Source organism: Sceloporus occidentalis, unplaced genomic scaffold, assembly GCF_023333645.1.
Source record: "Sceloporus occidentalis isolate IW3139 unplaced genomic scaffold, rSceOcc1.0.p SCAF_181, whole genome shotgun sequence".
NCBI lineage: Eukaryota > Metazoa > Chordata > Lepidosauria > Squamata > Phrynosomatidae > Sceloporus > Sceloporus occidentalis.
This window is the reverse complement of record NW_028317161.1, coordinates 1,233,742-1,255,265: the sequence shown is the minus strand read 5'-3', so window position 1 is coordinate 1,255,265 and position 21,524 is coordinate 1,233,742. Positions and strand designations below refer to the sequence as shown.

The following is a 21,524-nucleotide window of genomic DNA, read 5'->3' as shown; positions in this document are numbered from 1 at the left end:
GGCTGCCAGCCCTCCCCTGGGTGTGCTCCCTGCTTCTGCCACAGCATGCCCCAAGCCACACACAACTCGCACCTTCCCCACCACAGATAATCAGCTCTGATTAACACCGCCTGTTATGGTGCTAACAGAAATAGCTGTAAAATATATCACATGATACAAGACAACTGTCGATACTATAGACTGTGAGTTTACGGTAATGGCCACAGAACATATGCTAGACAATGCTCCTTACTGTTAGAAACCTGGATGGATGCATAATGTATTGATCCACCTGCATATTTTACATATACAAATACTGTCATCTCTACTGAGCCAGGATAATGGCATTGCATGCTTACCCAAATCAGCAATGCAATAGGAGCATCCAGTCACATACAAAAACTTGGCTCTTACAAAGCCATTTTTTCCAATTCGCACATGAAAGTTGCATAGAGGTATAAACAAAGCTATTCTTAGAGGTGAACAAGCATCTGTTACAAAAGAGAAAAATATAAATAACAGTAAGGTGGCAGTGTGTGTATTCTACAGAATGAATTATGGCCTCTTTCTGCCTGTGGGAAACAAAAGTCAGCCTCAACAGTGTGTTTAAATCTCATCATTCATTTGAAAGTCCAATCAAGTTCTGCTCTCAAATCACGTTCTGGATCTGGGTGCCTACAATATTCATTACTTAATGACAATACCATTAGGAAACACGCTCACAGACAGTCTGCTGCATGCAATGACAAGTATTTATTTGCTGAAATGCTTATATATATTGTAGTAAATATACTATTTAAAGTTTATGGGATTCAGAAATGAGTATATATATTTTAGTAAATATACTATCTCTGTAAAGTTTATGGCATTCAGAAATGAGTATATACATATATATATTAGTAAATATACTATATCTGTAAAGTTTATGGCATTCAGAAATGAGTATATATATATATATATAAATTCGTAAATATACTATCTCTGTCAAGTTTATGGGATTCAGAAATGAGTATATATAATGATTGGTTTTCTTTTAGTCAATATACTGTCTCTGACGTTTATAGCATTTTAGAACTGATTGCATATATTTTAGTAAACATACTAACTCTTTGACGTTTATGGCATTCAGAAATGATTATAATAAAATCAAATAATTCATTGTACACATAAATGAAATGTAGAGATCCGCTGGAATTCTAAAAGCTACCACTAATTTAAAAAATAATTAGCAGTGACCGACTATACAAGTTTAGTTTACTGAGCTATAGGGATTAAACTTTTTTTACTGTTACTTTCAATTATATATTTTGGCCTTGGGGAGGCTTTGGGTGGCAGGTCACTTGGTCGGGGCAGCACATCCGCCACATAACCACTGGCATATTGCTTCCTTAGAAGTTCAGGATTGCTTGTCTACCTCTTACCTTCGGAGGACTACACTTCAGCCACACTCCTAGGCCTGATGGCAGAAAGGGTGGTGGTGTAGGCATCCTTCTCTCACCTCACTGCACCTTCCAGAATATACCAAGCCCTCCCTCCCTCTCATTCTGTTCCTTTGAAGCTCACACAATCCGTCTTTTCTCTCCACTCTCTCTTCAAATTGCTGTCATATATCGCCCTCCAGGTCCTACCTCGCAGTTCTTTGACCACCTTTCTGCCTGGCTCCCTTTCTTCCTCTCTCCTAATATCCCCTGTCTTATTCTGGGTGACTTTAACATTCCTTTAGATATATCTAACAACTCTGCTAGCTCCAAACTCCTCACCCTGACATCCTCCTCTGGTCTCTCTCAATGGACTAATTCCCCTACGCACACCGAGGGACACTCACTTGATCTGGTTTTCTCCAGATCATGCTCCCTTTCAGACTTCTCCATCTACCCGTTCCCTCTGTCTGACCACCACCTTCTATCCTTTTCTCCAGTGCTAACCCCTAACAAGACATACTTACAGCGCTCACCTCATACTTGTAGGCGATTACCAGACAATACCATTACCCAACTGTCAGCCTCACTTGAACCTCTCTTACCTTCCATGTTAACCCTTTCCTGCCCAGACACAGCAGCCTCTTTTTATAACAACACACTTGCTTCATCCCGACACCATAGCTCCAATTACTACAAGTTACCCCCGACAATTTAAACGCCAACCATGGCATACCAAAACCACACGGTTTCTTCAGAAGTGCTGCCGCACGGCTGAGCGTTACTTCAGAAAATCCAAATCCAGCGAAGACTTTAATCACTATAAATTCATGCTCCACACCTACCACTCTGCCCTCTCTCTCACCAAACAGCTCTACTTCTCCACTCTCATATCCTCTCTTTCTTCCAACCCACGACGCCTTTTTTCTACTTTCAACTCCCTTCTCTGTCCCTCCACACCCACACCACAAACCTCTCTCACTGCCCAAGATCTTGCTACCCACTTCAAAGAGAAGATCGAGACTATTAGAAAAGACCTCTCTTCCTTACAACTCCCTCCTACACCACTCAACACTACTCTCTCCACTCCTACTATACTAACTGCCTTTTCCCCTACAACCGAAGAAGAGATAGCCACTCTTCTTTCTTCCTCTCACCCAACAACCTGTCCCCTCGACCCCATCCCTTCACACCTCACAAAGTCTCTATATCCATCCCTTGGTCCATCACTTACCCACCTATTTAATCTTTCTCTATCATCTGGAACTGTACCATCTGCCTTCAAGCATGCGCTAATCACACCAATTCTAAAGAATCCTTCCTCAGATCCCGTCTGTTTGACTAACTACCGCCCTATCTCTCTGCTTCCTTTTATCTCTAAGCTGCTTGAACGGATTGTGTACATCATTAACTTCCTCTCCTCTAATTCCCTCCTTGACCCTCTACAGTCTGGTTTCAAACCCCTTCACTCTACTGAAACAGCTCTAACAAAAGTCTCCAATGACTTGCTCTCTGCCAAAGCAAAAGGTCACTACTCTATTCTAATTCTACTGGATCTCTCTGCTGCTTTCGATACTGTTGATCACCACCTTCTTCTAGACTCACTTGCTTCTATAGGCATTCGAGATACAGCTCTCTCCTGGATCTCCTCATATCTGTCTAACCGTTCCTTCTCTGTCAACTTCTCTGGCAAGACATCATCACCCCTTCCACTTTTGGTTGGTGTCCCCCAAGGTTCAGTCCTTGGCCCTCTGCTGTTCTCTCTTTATACTTCCTCTCTTGGCAAACTAATCAACTCATTTGGCCTCCAGTATCACCTATATGCAGATGATACCCAAATCTACCTGTCTTCTCCTGATCTCTCTCCATCTCTCCTGTCCCGTATTACCAATTGCTTGTCTGCTATTTCTTCATGGATGTCACAACACTACCTGAAACTTAATCTTTCTAAAACTGAACTCATTATCTTCCCTCCCTCCATCTCCACTCCAGAACCTGAATTCTCTATCACCATTAACAACACGACTATCTCTCCTACTAACCAGGCCCGATGCCTTGGGGTCATCCTTGACTCAAACCTCTCCTTCATCCCTCACATTCAGTCCCTCACCAAATCCTGCCGCTTGCACCTAAAAAACATCTCTCGTATCCGCCCATTCCTCACCCAAGAATCCACAAAAACCCTGGTTCATTCCCTTATCATTTCCCGTCTTGACTACTGCAACACTCTTCTGGTTGGCACTCCACTGTCTCGACTCTCTCCTCTACAGTCTATCCTAAATGCCGCTGCTAGGCTCCTCTTCTGCTTCCCCCCTCTGTGAAACCCTCCACTGGCTCCCAATTACCTTTGGAATTAAATTTAAGATCCTGGACATATAAGGCCATCCATAATACTGCTCCTCCGTACATTTCTGACCTCATTAGCAAATACTCTCCTACTCGATCCCTACGTTCCTCCCATGGACTAAGGCTCTCCTCCTCACTCATCACCTCTTCCTTTTCCCGTCTACAAGATTTCACTCGAGCTGCCCCATATCTCTGGAATCTACTCCCAAGGAACCTTCAGCATTCTCCCTCCCTCCCAACTTTCAAGAAACATCTAAAAAGCCACTTCTTCAGAGAAGCACACCATCTTAGCTGCTAGAACTTCCTTGTCATCGATACAACCCCCACAATACCTCTCACCCTTTCTCTATGCCTTATGTTTGTCACCCCATTTCCCTCTAGATTGTAAGCTTGCGAGCAGGGCTCTCTCCACCAAATGTATCGGTTTGTCTTAGTCTGTCAATTCTTGTCTTGTCATATCCCTTGAACTTATGTATTGTATTAAGCGCTGCGTAAACTGTTGGCGCTATATAAATAAAGGATAATAATAATAATAATAATACTCAATAGGCTCAGTAAGAACATCAGAAATCAAATTTAATCGACAATTTGCACTATGAAGAACTGTTCCTAGCTGGCATAGCCTCCAGAGAATGCTGTACCTGTGCCACATGTCCTTAAGAGTGGGAGGCTAGGGTACTACTTCATATCCTGGCTCCTTTCACTATCAACAGTGCCATTATATTTCACGATAATAAATTGTCTAAAGGTTTAGGAGGCAATTCTCCCCAGGGCTGTGATTTTGCTATACAGACTGGTTTACAGGCACCATCCTCTCCGCTACTACGCAAGCTACTATGTAATAAGTTATACTGAACATGTGCTGAGAAAATTAGTGGACCCGTCTGTAGTGCTTTTGGCTGCTAATTTACTGGACTAATTGGTTTGGGCTGTAACTGCAAAGCTGTCTTTTGTTTTAAAGGAAAATCTAAAAAAACTGCAGAATTCACAACAATAGTTTAGAACACCAGCTGTTATATGCAGCCTAAGACTATACGTGACACCATGGAGGGTATCAGCAGCTTATTTTTAGAATGTATGACTCAAATACCCATTAAATGAGCTCAAGCACACAGCGCGTTAACTTTTGAAATGTCCGCAGCTTTGCAACAGGCAGTGCTGTCTACCATATTTCTCAGACGAACATTCCTTTTCAACATTATAATCAGTCCAAATGCAACATGTCATACGTTTGCAATTTTGTCACATAACACCCACTCTGGGGATTAATCATTCAAGGGGAAGTTTGCAGGAGGGTTGTCATTTCAGCTCGCTCACTTCACTACATATTGCGAAAGGTGAACACTGGCCGATTTCTCCAGCAATAGATTACTTTGTCGGGCCTGTGCACAACATATTTTGCTTTATTATGGACACTGATCAGCGATTACTTTATGACCACCTGCTTAATATTGTGGGAATTTGGAGGCCAAGTCAACACTTTGAACTAGTTGTTGTGTTCCTCAAACCATTCCGGAGCCATTTTTGCTTTCTGGCAGGGTGCATTATCCTGCTGAAAGAGGCCAATGCCTTCAGAGAATACCGTGTCAATGAAAGGGTGTACTTGGTAGGCAACAACGCTTAGGTGGGTGGTACGTGTCAAAGTAACATCTACGTGAATGGCAGGACCCAAAGTTTCCCAGCAGAACATTGCCCAAAGCATCACACTGCCTCCGCCGGCATGCCTTCTTTCCATAGTGCATCCTGGTGCCATGTGTTCTCCAGGTAAGCGATGCACAGGCACCCAGCCATCCATATGATGTAAAAGAAAACATGATTTATCAGACCAGGCCACCTTGTTCTATTGCGTTGTGGTCCAGTTCTTATGCTCATGTTCCCATTGTAGGCGCTTTCGGCATTGAACAGGGATCAGCATGGGCACCCTTACGGGTCTGAGGCTTAGTAGACCCATACGCAACAAACTGAGATGCACTGTGTGTTCCGACACCTTTCTATAAGAACCAGCATTCACTTTTCCAGCAATTTGAGCTACAGTAGCTCGTCTGTTGGATTTGAACACAGCCGTCAACCCCCATGAACATCAATGAGCCTTGGCCCCCCGGTTCACTGCTTTTCATTCCTTGGGCCACTTTTGATAGGTACTGACCACTGCAGAACGGGATCACCCCACAAGAGCTGCGGTTTTGGAGATGCTGTGCCCCAGTGGTCTAGCCATCAAAATTTGGCCCTTGTCAAAGTTGCTCAGATCCTTTTTTTCCTGCTTCTAACACATAAACTTTGAGGATGAAATGTTCACTTGCTGCCTGTCAGGGTTCTCACCCTTCCACCACTTAAACTGCCCTATCGTCTCCATCAGGTTTTGTTGTTCAGGACACTGCCTAATATATCCCACTCACTGACAGATACCATGATAACAAGATTATCAGTGTTATTTATTTCACCTGTCAGTGGTCATACTGTTATGGCTGATCTGTGTGTGTTTTAGGGCACAGGGGTGCTAGTAACCCTTTTGTGGGTAGTTTGTGAGTTTATCAAAGCAAGATCATAAAAAATGTGGCCTTTAATAAATAAAAATAAAATCTGCCCTTCAAAAAACGATGTATAAGGGGGTAAAATGAAAAAGGGAAATCATAATTGAACAAACATATTGTAAGAATGTTTGGCTTTTGGGTTATCCGGAGTTAACCACATTTTGCTGCTGAGGATTTGGAATTAGGCGTTGCATTGATTTCATTAGCAAATAAATGACAGAAATGTCAAAATTTTATGTTGTTTCTTCACTCAGGATTCTTTCATAGAATATAAGGATTTGGTTGAAGATCTAATACGATTCAGTCCTAAATATATGCAGCAATGCAGAAAAGGGGAAATAGTTCTCCATGTAAAAAAATGTAACGATTCCTTGGGAAAGGATGAATTTTGTGTGGATACTTTATCGTTTTTGAACATTACAAAGTTGCCGGGTGGTTGATTCCACAGCAATGTCCATTTTCCGTGTAGCTCAAGGCTTGCCACTGGTTCTGGCTGTTTAACTTGAATGGTATATAATATTTTAGCTCCAGCTTAATTTAGACACTTCCACAGAATTCTATATATTTTAGGACACATTAATAGTGCATTTTTTGAAATTTTATTTTAACGTGTGGATATTTAGTGTCGCAGCACACATGCAGCTGAGAGTGGCTTGGCGCCATTTATCTCTCCTGAAGTGATAACAGCTATAATTTAATGCCACTCTGTCTGTGTGCGTATCTGTTCAATGAATTCTGTACTTTTTGATCAAAAGCTCTCCAATGCAATACATCTATAGAAATGTACCAAACCACCAACTCTATCACCTAAAATGGATGCCAGGAATGATGAATCGGATCATATAGCAACTAGTTTGGCTGCCTGTTCCCTATCGCTGCACAGCAAAACGATTATTAAAGTCATAGCCAAACACAAAAGGGAAACACAGATGAGAAGAGCAAAAGCTACTCCTTTAAAAGCGCTATAAGGTAAGATGTTGATCTTCATGTAAGGCAAGATCAAAGCTTCAAAGTAGTAAAAAAGGTGATCAGAAATATAGGACAGAACCCAATTCACGAAATAAAATACTAAAATGTGTCTGTCAGTAAAATTGGGTTCTCATAGATAATGTCCCTGGTTTTCTGCTCAACATGTAGCTGATGTTTAGCTGTTTTAATCTGTTTAATCCATACTCAGATGTTCAGTATGGATTAAAGTGTTTTTTTGAAGACTTTCCATTGAATATACATAGCTAAGCCAGGTATTTTCAATGTTTCATATCAGCATAATGCGACATATTTCTGCTGAGATGCTGGGATTACAGTAGTCCATACTGATTGCAAATAGTATTTAAGTGAGGAGAGCTAACTGAGGATGAAAAAGCGTCACTCTGTAGCAATAACTTTTCTTGTAGACATACCTTAATTTGGGAAAAGGGGCGGTCATAGCTTCCAACATAAAGCAGTCCAACATTCTGAGTCAGTAACCTAAAAGAAGAATATAAATTAATAGTAAAGAATGAACTAGTTGTACGTTTAAAAAAAAAAAAAGTGATTAAAAAATAGAAAATGCAAATAAATCTGTACTAGGTAACCCACATACATGTTACTAAAGCGGAATTTATTATATGTCCAACAGCCTACAAATAATACTTCTCGCCTTTAGGGAAAAAAAACAATTAGGAACCTGTCTGCCTGTTGCGGAACATCAACAATTTATATAACAAGTGTTCTCAATTTATAGCAGCAAAGGAAAACCTCTACCAGCCTCAGAAAGCGCTGCGGAAAAAAAACAAAAGACAAGAAATCTCCCAGGCTGCAGAGGCGAATAAAAATGGTAGCATAATGGAAGAATCTTTCTTGTCAGCCAGCAGGTACTTCATTCTCATGATAATATAGTATATGGGGCTGAGATTGCAGGCAAAGTGGAATTCCAATTCCCATTGATGTGCTACAAAGCTCAAACCAGACTAGGACTCCAGCTCCTTAAACTGCGTGCTCTGCATTGCTCACCACGCCATCTCCAAGCAACACGGAAAACTATATATCATCAGGCCAGTGAAATGTAATTGTGTGTGGCAATCCAGCAGACACATGAATCTGACAGCTATTTCTTAAATGCATATTTATATGGGAACACATCAGGGTTTTAGGACACTGCAGTCTACCGTACAACAAACCTAAAGGAATAATATATTATTCTATACGCTATCCTCTATACAGCAGTTTTTTTGCTCTAGCAGTGTGGGGATGATTTAATTAATGGAGCTGTTGGACTAAACATTAATTAAGCTCCCTCTTGTGTTAAACCAATAAATCTTGGTAGATCTGTTTATTTTCCTAATTAAAAAAACAAGCTTGAACACAAAAAACAACACAAATGCATAAGATGCATTTTTTTTCTTTTTCTATGGCAATAACCAATCAGTGCCTGCTTTCGTGTCACATGAAAATTAAATATTGCCTGCAACACTTCACATGATAAAGACGTATTACCAGGAAGGACATTGGAAATCAAGAGTACTAGAAATGACGGGTCTAATGCTGTTTTTAGTTCTGAAGATGAAACCGCACAACAGTACAATAGCATGTACTTAGCAGCCTTAATTTGTATGACTGTTTTCATTTCAGGCTCAGTGACCAGAATGAAATTATCGTAAGAAAAAAAGTATGACATTTCAGATGCTGACATGTTACATGTCACAGCTTTTACAATTATTAGAATGGATTTACTAAAACTGACAATTAGTTGAGTCTATTCATGTTACTGATTTGGCACGTGGCATACCCACGTCTTATACCCTGAATTTACCTCTTGTTCCTTTAACTCCTTGTAAAACTGCAAGAAGCAGCAGCTGTACAAGGGCATTCTAATACGTGCTATGGTAATTTATATGTGTGAACAAAACAGAAATATAATAAAGGATTAGACACTGGATTATCTAATTTAGGATTTGGGTGAGCTATAAACTCAATTTAAAAATCAGAAACTACCTGCTTGTACTATAGAAGCTAGAGATCTTGTCTTACCCGATTCAGACCAGTGCTAAAAACGCACATACAAAGGAAAAAAGAAAACCATAAAGGCAAGATATAAAATGTCTACAAAGGTCTTTTCAGGCTAATTTGGATCAAGTATGTGTGTTCCAATTAGTCAAAAACATTAACTGCACTCTGAATATTCCTCTCTGAAGGTTTAATCACAAAAAAGTTTCAATAAGTTTTTTTCAGTTACTATGGTAATAACCAGAGACTTACTTTTATGCCACAATAAGTGTTCACAACAAAAAATCTAAACAAAGCGAACCTGATTAAATATTTAGAGCTGGACAGGGTCTGGGCATTCAACAGTACATGGAATGATCTTTTTAATGCTGCATTTAGTTACAGAAGTGTTACATTTGACAGAGTAGGTGGAACAGCACCTTCAACGGCCTTGGGCTGTCCTTGTTCCTGGCACAGATTTATTGAGTGCTGAACAAAGTATAACAATAGTACTGAATGTATTGCCTGACTACAAATAACACTATTCATTTGAGAAGCATTTACCAAACTCCACTACAGCCCTGTAGGTGAAAGAATGGGGAATCTCCGCTAAATGCTGTACCCTTGTAACCTCATCAATTCTTAGTTATGCCCCTGACTGCACTGCTTCACATCTAAGAAAATCAATGGAAAGGAAAAGTTAAATGCAAACACTATATTGCAGGGGTTTGAGGAAATACAAAAGTCATTGCACAAGTAATGTACATTAAAAATCAACTAGTAGCCTCTAGGTGATGAGATATAACGGACAACATAGTCAAACTACTGGGTGAGGCAGCCCTAGCAGAACTGGGGAGATTTAAGGGGGCCAGGTAGAAACGGGGGAGCTTTCAACATACATCTCACAGTGTATATTAAATAATATCCCGGAGTTTAGAAGTTCTGTTTGCAATGATGTCAAAGAGCGAGAAGTAGAACTGGTGAGCTGGTGTTGGCTTGAGCCGAAAGCCAAGCTTGGCCTAGCTTGACAAAATGGTGATAACTGGAGCTGAGCTCACTAAAATACCTCCTCCCCTTTGGAGTTTGAAACCTTCTAAGACTTTCTATAGCCACGGAATTGGCTTGTACCACATCATGTTCGGCACGACCTACTGACTGGAGTAGGTTGCCAGAGTTTCTCCCACTGGTCTATTCTATTGCAACTACGATAAGTTTAGTGACTGCTGTATACGGTGATTCCTTTAACACCTATAACGTGATTTAGTGTTAGTAGTATTAAAAAATACCAAAGCTTATTGCTTTGAAGATTCAGAAAACAGATACATATTGGCACAATAATAAAACTATAAATACCTTAGTACACAAGATGCGAAATCCAGATACTCTGTAAAATTACATATGTCACTTTATGCTGACTGGAGTTTCATGATGTCTGAGTTGAGGTTTATTGCTGAAACTATTGTAATCCTTCCAATTCTTTAAGACCTAAGTGGCTCCCTGCCTAGCAGAAATCTAAAATGCCCTGCAGCTAGTTCAGTTACTGTTCGCGGCATATTAGTTTCTCATTGTATACAGTGAAACCAAATAAGCTCAGTATTAGATTATCATAACCAATGCACATTCCCAATTCTGGTGCAAAACCATCAAAGCAGCAAGGATCCTCTTTCAAGTGAGATAAAACCCCCTGCCAGGCACCTTTACAATCCAAAAGGAAAAAAAACTATCAGACAAGTTTTATTAAAGTGCAATGGTCTTCTCACTTATAGACTGCCTCTATATGTTATAAAGGGTCACCTAGTGCAACATCAAGAGCTTTTAGAAAATACTGGGCTTCTCCCATCAGTATTGCATGTAAACACCCCTGCTTTCTCTTATGCATGTAACATATCAATGTGGATATTGCATAATTACAGAATGCACACTCTGTATGTGTCACATTTTGGAATTACATCGGTGCAACAACATGCTGACACTGGGCCAAAACCTACTACCATTTTGTCACAGTAACAATTCTAGAAAATCAAGTTGTGTTTTTTGCATGGAGGTTAATTTCAACTATGGAACACGATGGCATTTGGGGAGCGTGGGGTTAAAAATATCTCTATAGCTAACATTTGCTTTTCTTGAACACACCTAACACACTTTAAGTTATAATACTTCAGAGGGTTTACTGCAACCTTCCCAACCAGCGTTTTATCTAAAGGTTACTTTTTGTACGTCTCTTTTGTTAGGATAAAAAAAATGTAAAACCCCAGAGATTTACAATTGTCTAGCAATGTATTAACTGCAGTTAGTCTACCTGTCCTGTATGTAGCAATTTCTTGTGCGCCATGAAACATTTGCACATAAATTACTGATCTTTTTTTTTCTCTCCATTAAGTGTCTGCACTTATGACTTTTCCTTGGCTCAAACCATTAAATACACTTAGAAGGACAATGTAATGTCCCTGGAAACACTGTTTAAGAAGAATTTATACTAAAGTACTCTGTGAGCACTTTAATATGCATCCTTCAAAGTACAAAAAATAAAACATTTGCCTGACCTAGAAGTTCCACCCTCTATTGCTGCTGCTGGCTTTTTCCTCCGTGGTCTGACATTTCTTGCCACTGATTGGCTGTTTGGAGCCACGAAAGCACTTTAATTGAAATCTGAATATGCCCCCACCCCCAGCATTCGCATTCCAGCGACGGAGCGGACTCAAGCATTGGGAGTGGGTGAAGGGGCAAATGAATATTGGGGATTCTGCAAAATTCCCCAATGCATTTGCAAAATGAACACTGAAAATTTAGAGAGACCACACAGCTAAAATCACAAGCTGTGACCAGTTTAATTAATGAATAGTTTTTATTAAAGTAATTAAAACTATTCACGGCTTGTGATTTTAGTGCTTCCATTGTTGTAATTGTTTTGGAGAAATCCGGGTCTCTAAGTGGCAAAGTCAGCATAATCAATTTCCTATCTTCAAGTTCTCTCCCTTCTCCAGTCAATAACCAGATATTTAACAGGGAAGGAATAATCTTGCACAATCTAAGAAAGGAAAGTTAATATGGCGGTTCACATGACAGACATAAGATCAGCTTTAACCCCTTCATGACCAATGAAGTACCAGGTGACAAGATATCACTAGAGGACCAATGACTATCCCACGTTGCCACTATTGCGGGGTCACTGCAGTAGCCAACTGCTTCGCTGATAAAGTAAAATGACAAATACATTGCATGTAAGCACTGCCTTTGTCTCTGCTCTCGTCTTACAGAGACTTACTTGTACTAACATATTTTTTTCTGGTCCTACAGCACAAAAAGTACTGGTCTAGAAGTGGTTATTAAACATAGATTGTTTCTTTAGTGTACAAAACTATAAAGTTGTGGATTGAGTGTATGTGTGTATTGGGTTGGTTGGGGGGATCTTAGAAGACCAGAAAGATAAATCAGTGTACGATGCTATCAAGGTCCTCATTTGAGTCTCTACAAGCTTCAACACATGGTATCCTGCACCTGACTAAATCCTCTGCCTGCTTTGCTATTGTTCAGAGGCTTCATTTTTATGTTACATCTGAAAACCTGATTATTTTATGCAAAACGTATGGAATTTATGTATCATCAAGACAGAGTTCAAATCTCTCGAAATCAACATATTTTAGATTAAATAAAACTAAATATTCACAAAGAAGCTCCATTACAAAGTTAATATTCAAGGTAACGAATGCAGAATGTTAACCGTGAATATGAAACATGTAATGTACACCAGCAGAGCTGTCCAAATCTAGCCATCGAGGGCCTTATATATAAGCATAGCTTTCAGGCAATACTTTGTATATTCACTTTTTCTTGTGTTTACTGTTCCTAAAGCCCACAAACCTTTGTGATTAAATACACAAGACCCGGGACAATAAGCGTTCGGCTACATAAAGAACTAATCTAAAGCAATACTACAGCAAGATATAATTCATTTGGCGAAAGAAGCAGGTCAGAGGACTGAACACTACCCAGAAACTCTATTAGAAAGATAAATCATGTCTGCTCATTTACCTTTCCACCCCTGAAAGGCATGCTGATTACATTTGTAAGCATTTCAAACTATTACAACTTTTTTCAAATCAACCCCACTATTTTAATAGCCTATTTTTTTTAAAACAAGCTTTTTTTTTAAATCCAGATTTGAACTTATTTGAAAACAAAAAATGTTTCAGCAGAGGAATCCAGAGATTCGTATATATAAAATACAACCAGTCTACAGTTTATTTGTAAGGATTTTTAATGCATCAGACAGGGAATCATTACCGAGAAATTTTAAACATGGCAAATGATTTGATAATGTTCGAAAATAAAAGTAGCCCCCCTAAGCGCTTCATGCTTTGGGTGCTGTCCTAGAATTGGGGGGGGGGTGCATTCGACTCCTGAAATATACTGCTTGACTTGAATGTGATCTGATTTTGTATAAAATATAGAACAAGTTGCTGATTGCAGCGCCTCGCTACCATTATCATAGCTACATTCTCACTAGAGATACTCTGCTGTGACAATGTGAAAGTGAGAATTGTACTGACTGGGCAGAGCCAGACAAAAGACGGGAGTGCAAATGCACAGGGGACATGAAGAGCAACAGGAAGAGAACAAAATACATTTGATTAAGGAGGCAGCACAAAAACAAGGCTTGACGGTGGCCACATGACTGCGTTATTTTACATTTCTCCAGCAAAACAAAGTTATTTGACACTGTAACTTTAGTTCTATTGAATATGTTTCTTAGGATTAATTTACTAAAGGAAATGTAAAGGTTTTATGCTAATTACCAGATGCAGTGAAGCTATTAAAACTTATCACACTGGTTTTGCTACCATGATGTCAAAGAAGGTCATCTTTAGAGACACCTTAGTTTGAACATACAAGAAGATCAACGCCCAATGGAAAAAGATCAACTCAAATGTATATCACATAGCACTGACAATGAATAACGCTGTTGAATAACTTGACCAATGTCTGTCTTGTATATTGAGTATCAACTATGTATCCCACATAGAAAACATTACATACAATCCAAAGTTTACTGAAAGTGTTACTTTAATATAGGAGAACCAAGGCATTCTAAACCAGTTGCATTGCTCTCCTTCCAGTATTACAGTACATTACTGAAAGCCTCAAGGCCAGCGTGTGTGCCTGATCAGCGTAATTATACAGATCATTCAAATGTATGATTACAAGATGAGAGCAAAACATGGAGCTTGCATTTGACAAGTGACAGCCTGATCAGGGATAAACTTAAGGATCACAGTGTTTACCAGAAGTGGTCTTTGCAATTCTAGAACATAATACAGTACTAGTGATACCAGTGATAATAAAGAGATCAGCTAAGACTATAAGTGACATAAGTGGAGAAATTAGTGAGAATACTCTGTGGCTCCTATGGTGCTTGGACTATGTTTACCACACACACACATACATACATACATACATACATACATACACTCTAACAGCATACAAAGACAATTACTGTAACATGATAAACTTGCACACAAACTCTACCTCCATATTGTAACACACAATGTGTAACTACGGGGTACTTACCTTCCGTTCCCCCGAACCGCCGTTCTACTGAAGCCCCTCGTCGCCTGTAGCCGCTGGCAGGTTTCCTGAACGCAGACTGCATGAACTCTGGCTCTGTACACACGCGCACCACCGTGTGGCCTCTTATAGACACTACACCTATGCGTTCCAAGCCTCCGGTTTCATGCGGGGCGGGAAATACAATTAGTAGGTCTATTTAAACCTGGCTGTTGCACTAGCTCATTGCCTGTGATAGTGCCTTGTGCATGTTGGCTGTGCTTATTAAATACCTTACTTCGTGATTTTGGCTTCTGACCTTGGCTTGTTTTTGACCTTCCTGTCTATCTCCTGTGTTTGACCCGGCTTGTTTTTGATTATCCTGTCCTCGTCTACTCCCGACCTCGGCTCCATGTAACGAATACTCTTTTGCCTGTTGCAACCAATATACTGCTCTGCTCCCGTACCGGTGGATGATACCAGGTTCCTGCACTGCTGGTCCTCTAGCCGTGACACAATGGCTCTAACATTATACAATACCCTCACTCTTCCATCATCAGAGCAGCCTGCAGAACTATTCTTAACTTGCGCAGAGATTTATCTTTAGCACAGCTCTCACTCTCTGTGTTACTACTACCCGCCAGGTCACACAATGCTGTGCACCCAAGGCAGAGCTTCCATGCAGCTAAACAATTATATGGGTGCAGGTTGGGAAAGAAATCTTGTTTCTTACATTCCCACAATGGATGAATGCTTTACACTTTGTATGGTGTAGTAATATATAGAGGTAGACTGAGAAAACAAGCAATACCAAAGTTTTATTTGCTTGTATTCCAGACAGTTATGTATTCTACACTAGGCTGGCAGCACCTGGAGCTACTTGCTAGGAACTGCAAGTAGAGCTCCCTTGAAACCAGTCAATTTATACTGCAGATGTGCATAGTATTTTTTCCCGAGCAAATTAATGTTCCACAAATAAGGCAGGTGGAAAACAAAAATAGAGCTGCAACAACTAATCGATAAAATCGATTTTATGGAATATAAGATGAGGGACTTTTCAGAGCAAATGCTCTGGAAAATACCCCTTGTCTTATAGTGACTTTAACACTTAAGATCCAGATCTCCCTCAGCCTTGCAGGGGATGGAGGGCCGGCGTGACATGACCTTCCGGTGCTCCATCATAGAAGCTTCAGAGAACGTGCCGGGCAGCAGCGAAGAGTGGCGTATCAGGGAGCAGAAGGCATATCTGGGGGCACAGTGGCATATAGGAGGGTATAAGGCATATCTAGGGGCACAGTGGCATATAGGAGGATAGATGTGCATCACTGTTTCCAAACCAGATTAAAAGAAAAACATGTCATATAGTGGGAGTTGGACCTTAATAATGGCCAGAAAAAAGGCAAAACTACTAAACAAAAGTAAATTTTTTTAAAGTTGATATCCAAAAGCATTGACATTTTAACATTTTCATATAACCATTTTAACACCAATCTGAGCCAAACACTGAAGTAAAATTTAGTTTTAAAAACAAACAAACATTTAACAAACATATTATATAGAAACGCAGTATTTCAGTAGATTTATTTTCCATGGTAAGTACAGAAACAACTCATGATTTGTAGTCAGCAAACCCTACCCCCCGTAGAGCAATATCCCAAATGTATGGGAATGGCATGGTTTTCTGGTTGTTGTGGTCACAATTGGAAAATTACAATTACAGTTTTCAAACTTGAGGTTTTCACAGCTAGGTCCACATCTTAATTTCAACACCCCATTTACCTTTCTAAGTTGCCCACTGTATCCACAAATTTAATGGATGACAGAATTATGTTTTTTTTGGGGGGGGGGTCCACATGCCAGGCACATTTTGAAATGGATGCATTACATTGGCCAACCTGGAACACAAGAAAGAAACCCCCCAAAAATAAGCTCCCACTTCTACTGAGCACCCACATGTGTCGTATGTTAACATTACACAATCACAGAAGACCATCCAAATCATGACAGTGTAAAGAAGTTTCAACTTTGTGCACCTCATGTTTTGGGGGCAAAACCCCTAAACATCAAAATATCCCCCCACAAACTATTGCTTGAAAGCACCTCCCCGCCCAATGACCTCAAAGACCCCCCCCCACTAACCTCTCTAATAACCACAAAAAGATTGAGGTGTTTCCTTCTGCCTTTTCACATTTCTTGCACGTATCAGGATGAATATGATTTCCTTTTTTCGCGCGTACATGGCATGGTTTTTGGGACAACATTTTAAAAGTTTGTGTCTCTCCTTCCCTGGGTTTGGGGCTAATTTTTCAAATTTATTTTTAGTGTCCCAGAAGCAGCTGGCATGCAAGTAACTTACTTAACAATTTAAGAAATATACCTAGGAGTTAGGTTAGGGGACGGTGTAAGGGGTAGTACTGGGGTCCTGTTAGTTGATATTGAAAGTGTTAGATAAAGGTACATGTTTGGGTTAGGTTACAGTTAGTGTAAGACAGCGTTAGCAGGATGATCAGGATTTTATTAGGTTAATTAATGAATTACCGTATTTGCTCGATTATAAGACGAGGTTTTTTTCAGAGCAAATGCTCTGAAAAATACCCCTCGTCTTATAATCGAGGTCGTCTTCTAATCAGACCTCAAAAAAATGTCCGCTGGGGCCAGGCTGCTTACCGGTGCTTTGGTCGCGAGCAGCGTCTCTTCTACTAGCAGCAGGAGAACAGGAAGCTAGCAGAGTGTCACATAACTCTGCCTCCCCCCTCCTTCCTCTGGGGGCGGGGCCAGAGAAGTTGCTTGCACAGCCGGGCCCCTTCAGAAGTCTTCGAGTGAGAGATCTGCAGTTCAGGTAAGGGGGTGGGGGAGGGTTTTTGAGCAAGTATGTGTGATTAATGGAATGAATGAGTATTTAAATGTTTGTGAATGCGTGTATATATGATAGCGTTGAAGGGGAAGGGGGGTGGTGGTGGTAGCATGGCATAGGGAGGCTGTACTCACACTCCCAGCATGTACTGGCTGCATTGGGTTGATAGGAGTGTAATTGCTGTTAGCAGTTATATATATATATATATACCTCCAGAAATTCCTTTTAACCCCCTATATGCCACTCTGCCCCATGATATGCCTTTTAACCCCCTATATGCCACTCTGGCATATAGGGGGTTAAAAGGCATATCATGGGGCAGAGTGGCATATAGGAGGGTATAAGACATTTCTGGAGGCAGAGTGGCATATAGAGGGTTAAAAGGCACATCATGGGGCAGAGTGGCAAATAGGGGGTATAAGGCATTTCTGGGGGCAGAGTGGCAACCCTGGGGGCAGATGTGCATAACTGGGGGGGCAGGTTGGCAAATAAAAGGAAATAAAAAAATATTTTTCTCAATCATAGCTTTTATTAAATAAGAAAAAATTGTTTACATGAATTAATATTTACTAGTAAAACTTTTTTTCCTATAGGGTAGTATTATATTCAGGCTTTTTGTTTTTTTCCTAAATTAATATTTAGATTTTGGGGGGTCGCCTTATAATCAGGGTCGTCTTATAATCGAGCAAATACGGTATATTGTAAAATGCAAAAAAACCCCAAATTAAACTGATCAATTATTACTGACCTAACATGTGACTGGTTAAGAGGTTAGTTAGAAATAATTATGTATAAAAAAATGATTTTTTTTTTATTAATAATTTGTGTGTTTTTATTTTTAAACTCTCTCACCCTCATCTAAGGCAGCTGTCATTGATGGGAGGTGAGGAGGCATCAAGTGGCTGTCATGATGGTCAGGAGATCTGATGATCATAAGCCAATCAAATATAGAAGGCTGGAGAAATTAGCCAATATTTCCAGGAGTATATAAAAAAACGCAAGGTGCAAAACCATCCAGGTCACAACCCTATTTCATTTCAGCTCAGCTAAGTGTCCACAATCAGGACGTTAGGCAAAAATGGGATTCACGGCAAATTAACCAGGCAAAAAAGAACATGAATGATTGAATGAGTTTGCCAATAGCATCTGGATGCTCTTCAAGAGATTTGCAACAACATTCTATGGACAGGGAGTGGAACTTTCTGAGCAATATACATCCCTTAACATCTGTCAAAAAGCAAAGAACTACAGGAAGCGGTTGATTGGAGTTCCTGCTGCTAAGGGTGGCGTAGCCAGGCCTTGAAACTGATGGGTGATTACTTTTTTACACATTAAAACTGGGTATGACATACAAGTCTTTAGTAAATAAGTTTAAAAATTAGGTGTTTTTTCACTCATGTTCTCTTTTATATTACTTATTATATTAAGTTTTGGTTCAAGATCTAATAACATTCCTTATATACAGAAATAAAGAAAACCAGCCAGGGGAAACTAATTCTTCACACAAATGTACACTGACAACCCAGTGCCACATAACATAATCTAGCAAAAACATTTTTACGTATAGTGTGAAAAGGGCATATTAACACATATAATCTCCAGAGAGTTGCATGGTTATCTTCTCAGATTAGATCTTAATTTGCTTTATGCTTACAGAAGCAGAATATTTTTGGCTAACAATAATAATTGTGACTCGATCCAGGACGGGGTTCAGCATCAAGGTGATGTGGCTCACGTGGCCAGGCTGGTCAATCTATTGTAGCGAGATTGAGTTAACATTCTACTAAATGTTGGGGGATGTGTCCCAAGTTATATAGTAGACAATTTGAGCAATGCCATTTAGTTTGAATTTTATAAATAATCAGAATAAATAACACAAAGATTTCTAGGAACAGAGTCAACTATTTAAAAGATTATTTTCAATTCATAGGCTAGCGGTCTATAAAATATGTTTGATTAAAAACACAGCAAGAGACATGTGCATGATTTATTTTCTCAATAAAAATGGTTAATATGTACAATGCAGTCCCTGTTTTCTGGTACTTATTAAGCAGCGCAGCAGCACGGATAACCGATGACACAATGACAATGTCAGCTTGCTCTCTCAAAAGTAATAGGGTATTTACTTAATTCTGACAGGGGGAAATAAATACATTCATCTGTGATCATTTAAGCTACAGAGAATGTGTGACAAGTTAACAGAAAACACATAAATTTTTCATCCAGGACTGTTATCACTTTTTACGTTTTATTGGAGCTCACATTAGCACTACCAACAAGTTTTGTTTTCACATACCCAATGCACCTTGGAATGCACCTTGTATGGCAGGCTAACAAGACTTTATAGGTTAGTTTGGTGGGAGGGGTAGTTAGAAAATTAATACATAATGATTTTATTTATTAATATATTTGACTGTAACCTCACATTGGACAATAACCCGTAATGGATCAAGACAAAAAAGCATATTTCAAAATTAGCTATATTATTTGACGGGCCTATACAAAATAACATCAATGTGTACATATGAGCATGGTATGCATACACATAATGCCATGTTTGAGGCTCCACAAATAACTAGATGCAAAACAGTCATGGTAATTGTGCAGTATTCCGTTATAAAGATGCTTTGGTTGAGGAAATCACCACATTTGGAACATGTGGCTTGAAAAACTAAGTGCTTACAAAAGGTGCAGCCAGCTGGGACTTAACATCCCCATAGCTGTAGAATAACTATAGACTACAAATACACAGAGCAGCCATTACATTATGACCACTGACGGGTGAAGTGAATAACACTGATAATCTTGGCATCATGGCATCTGTCAGTGGGTGGGATATATTAGGCAGCAAGTGAACATTTGATCCTCTAAGTTGTTGTGTTAGAAGAAGGAGAACTGGGTAAGCATAAGGATCTGATCAACTTTGACCAGGGACAAATTGTGATGGCTAGATGACTGGGTCAGAGCCTCTCGAAAATTGCAGCTCTTGTGGGGTGTTCCCGGTTTGCAGTGGTCAGTACTTACCAAAAGTGGCCCAAGGAAGGAAAAGTGGTGAACCGGCGACAGGGTCATGGGCGGCCAAGGCTCATTGATGCACATGGGGGGCGAAGGCTGGCCCGTGTGGCCAAATCCAACAGACAAGCTGCTATAGCTCAAACTGCTGAAAAAAGTTAACGCTGGTTCTGGTAGAAAGGTGTCAGAACACACACTGTGTCACAGTTTGTTGCCTATGGGGCTGGGTAGCCGCAGACCAGGCAGGATGTCCATGCTGACCCCTGTCCACTGCCGGAAGCATCTACAATGGGCATGTGAGCATAAGAACTGGACTACAAGGCAATGAAAGAAGGTGACCTGGTCCGGTGAATCATGTTTTCTTTTACATCACGTGGATGGCTGGGTGCGTGTGTGTCGCTTACCTGGAGAACACATGCATCGATGGAGGACCCCACCTCGCAACTTACAGGACTTAAAGGGTCTGCTGCGAACATCTTGGTGACAGATCCCACAGCCCACCATCAGGTCTAGTGGAGTCTTATACCTCAACGGGTCAGGGATCTTTTGGTGGCAAAAGGGGGACCTACACAATATCAGGTTACTATTATGTACTAGCATACGTGCACATCATTAAAATTACATGCATTTTTTCTCACTCGCTCTGCTATGCCTCTGTTTTTTTTCATCTTTCCCAACACTATCAGTTTCTTTCGTCACTACCTATGATTTTTCGGTTTATCCCACCAAACACTATCGTGCGGCTCCTTTCTCTCTTGCTGTGCACAACACTATTCATCAGTCCTCTCCTCTAAGCACACAAGACAACCGGGCAGAGCTTTGGTTTAAATTCTTGGTTACATGGGGTGGGGCATAAAGCAAAGGTCAAATCATAGC

The 21,524-nt window shown here is 40.2% G+C and overlaps 1 protein-coding gene across 1 annotated transcript in view; it reads right to left on the bottom strand.

Moving 5' to 3' along the window:
• The window catches only part of LOC149278774 (mRNA-capping enzyme-like), a 162,404-nt gene that overhangs the window by 12,977 nt on the left and 127,903 nt on the right, over positions 1 to 21,524 (bottom strand). The window contains exon 14 of the mRNA XM_089501753.1: positions 7,675 to 7,741. Coding sequence (XP_089357879.1) covers positions 7,675 to 7,741 — 67 coding nt within the window. The remainder of the gene's footprint in view (positions 1 to 7,674; positions 7,742 to 21,524) is intronic.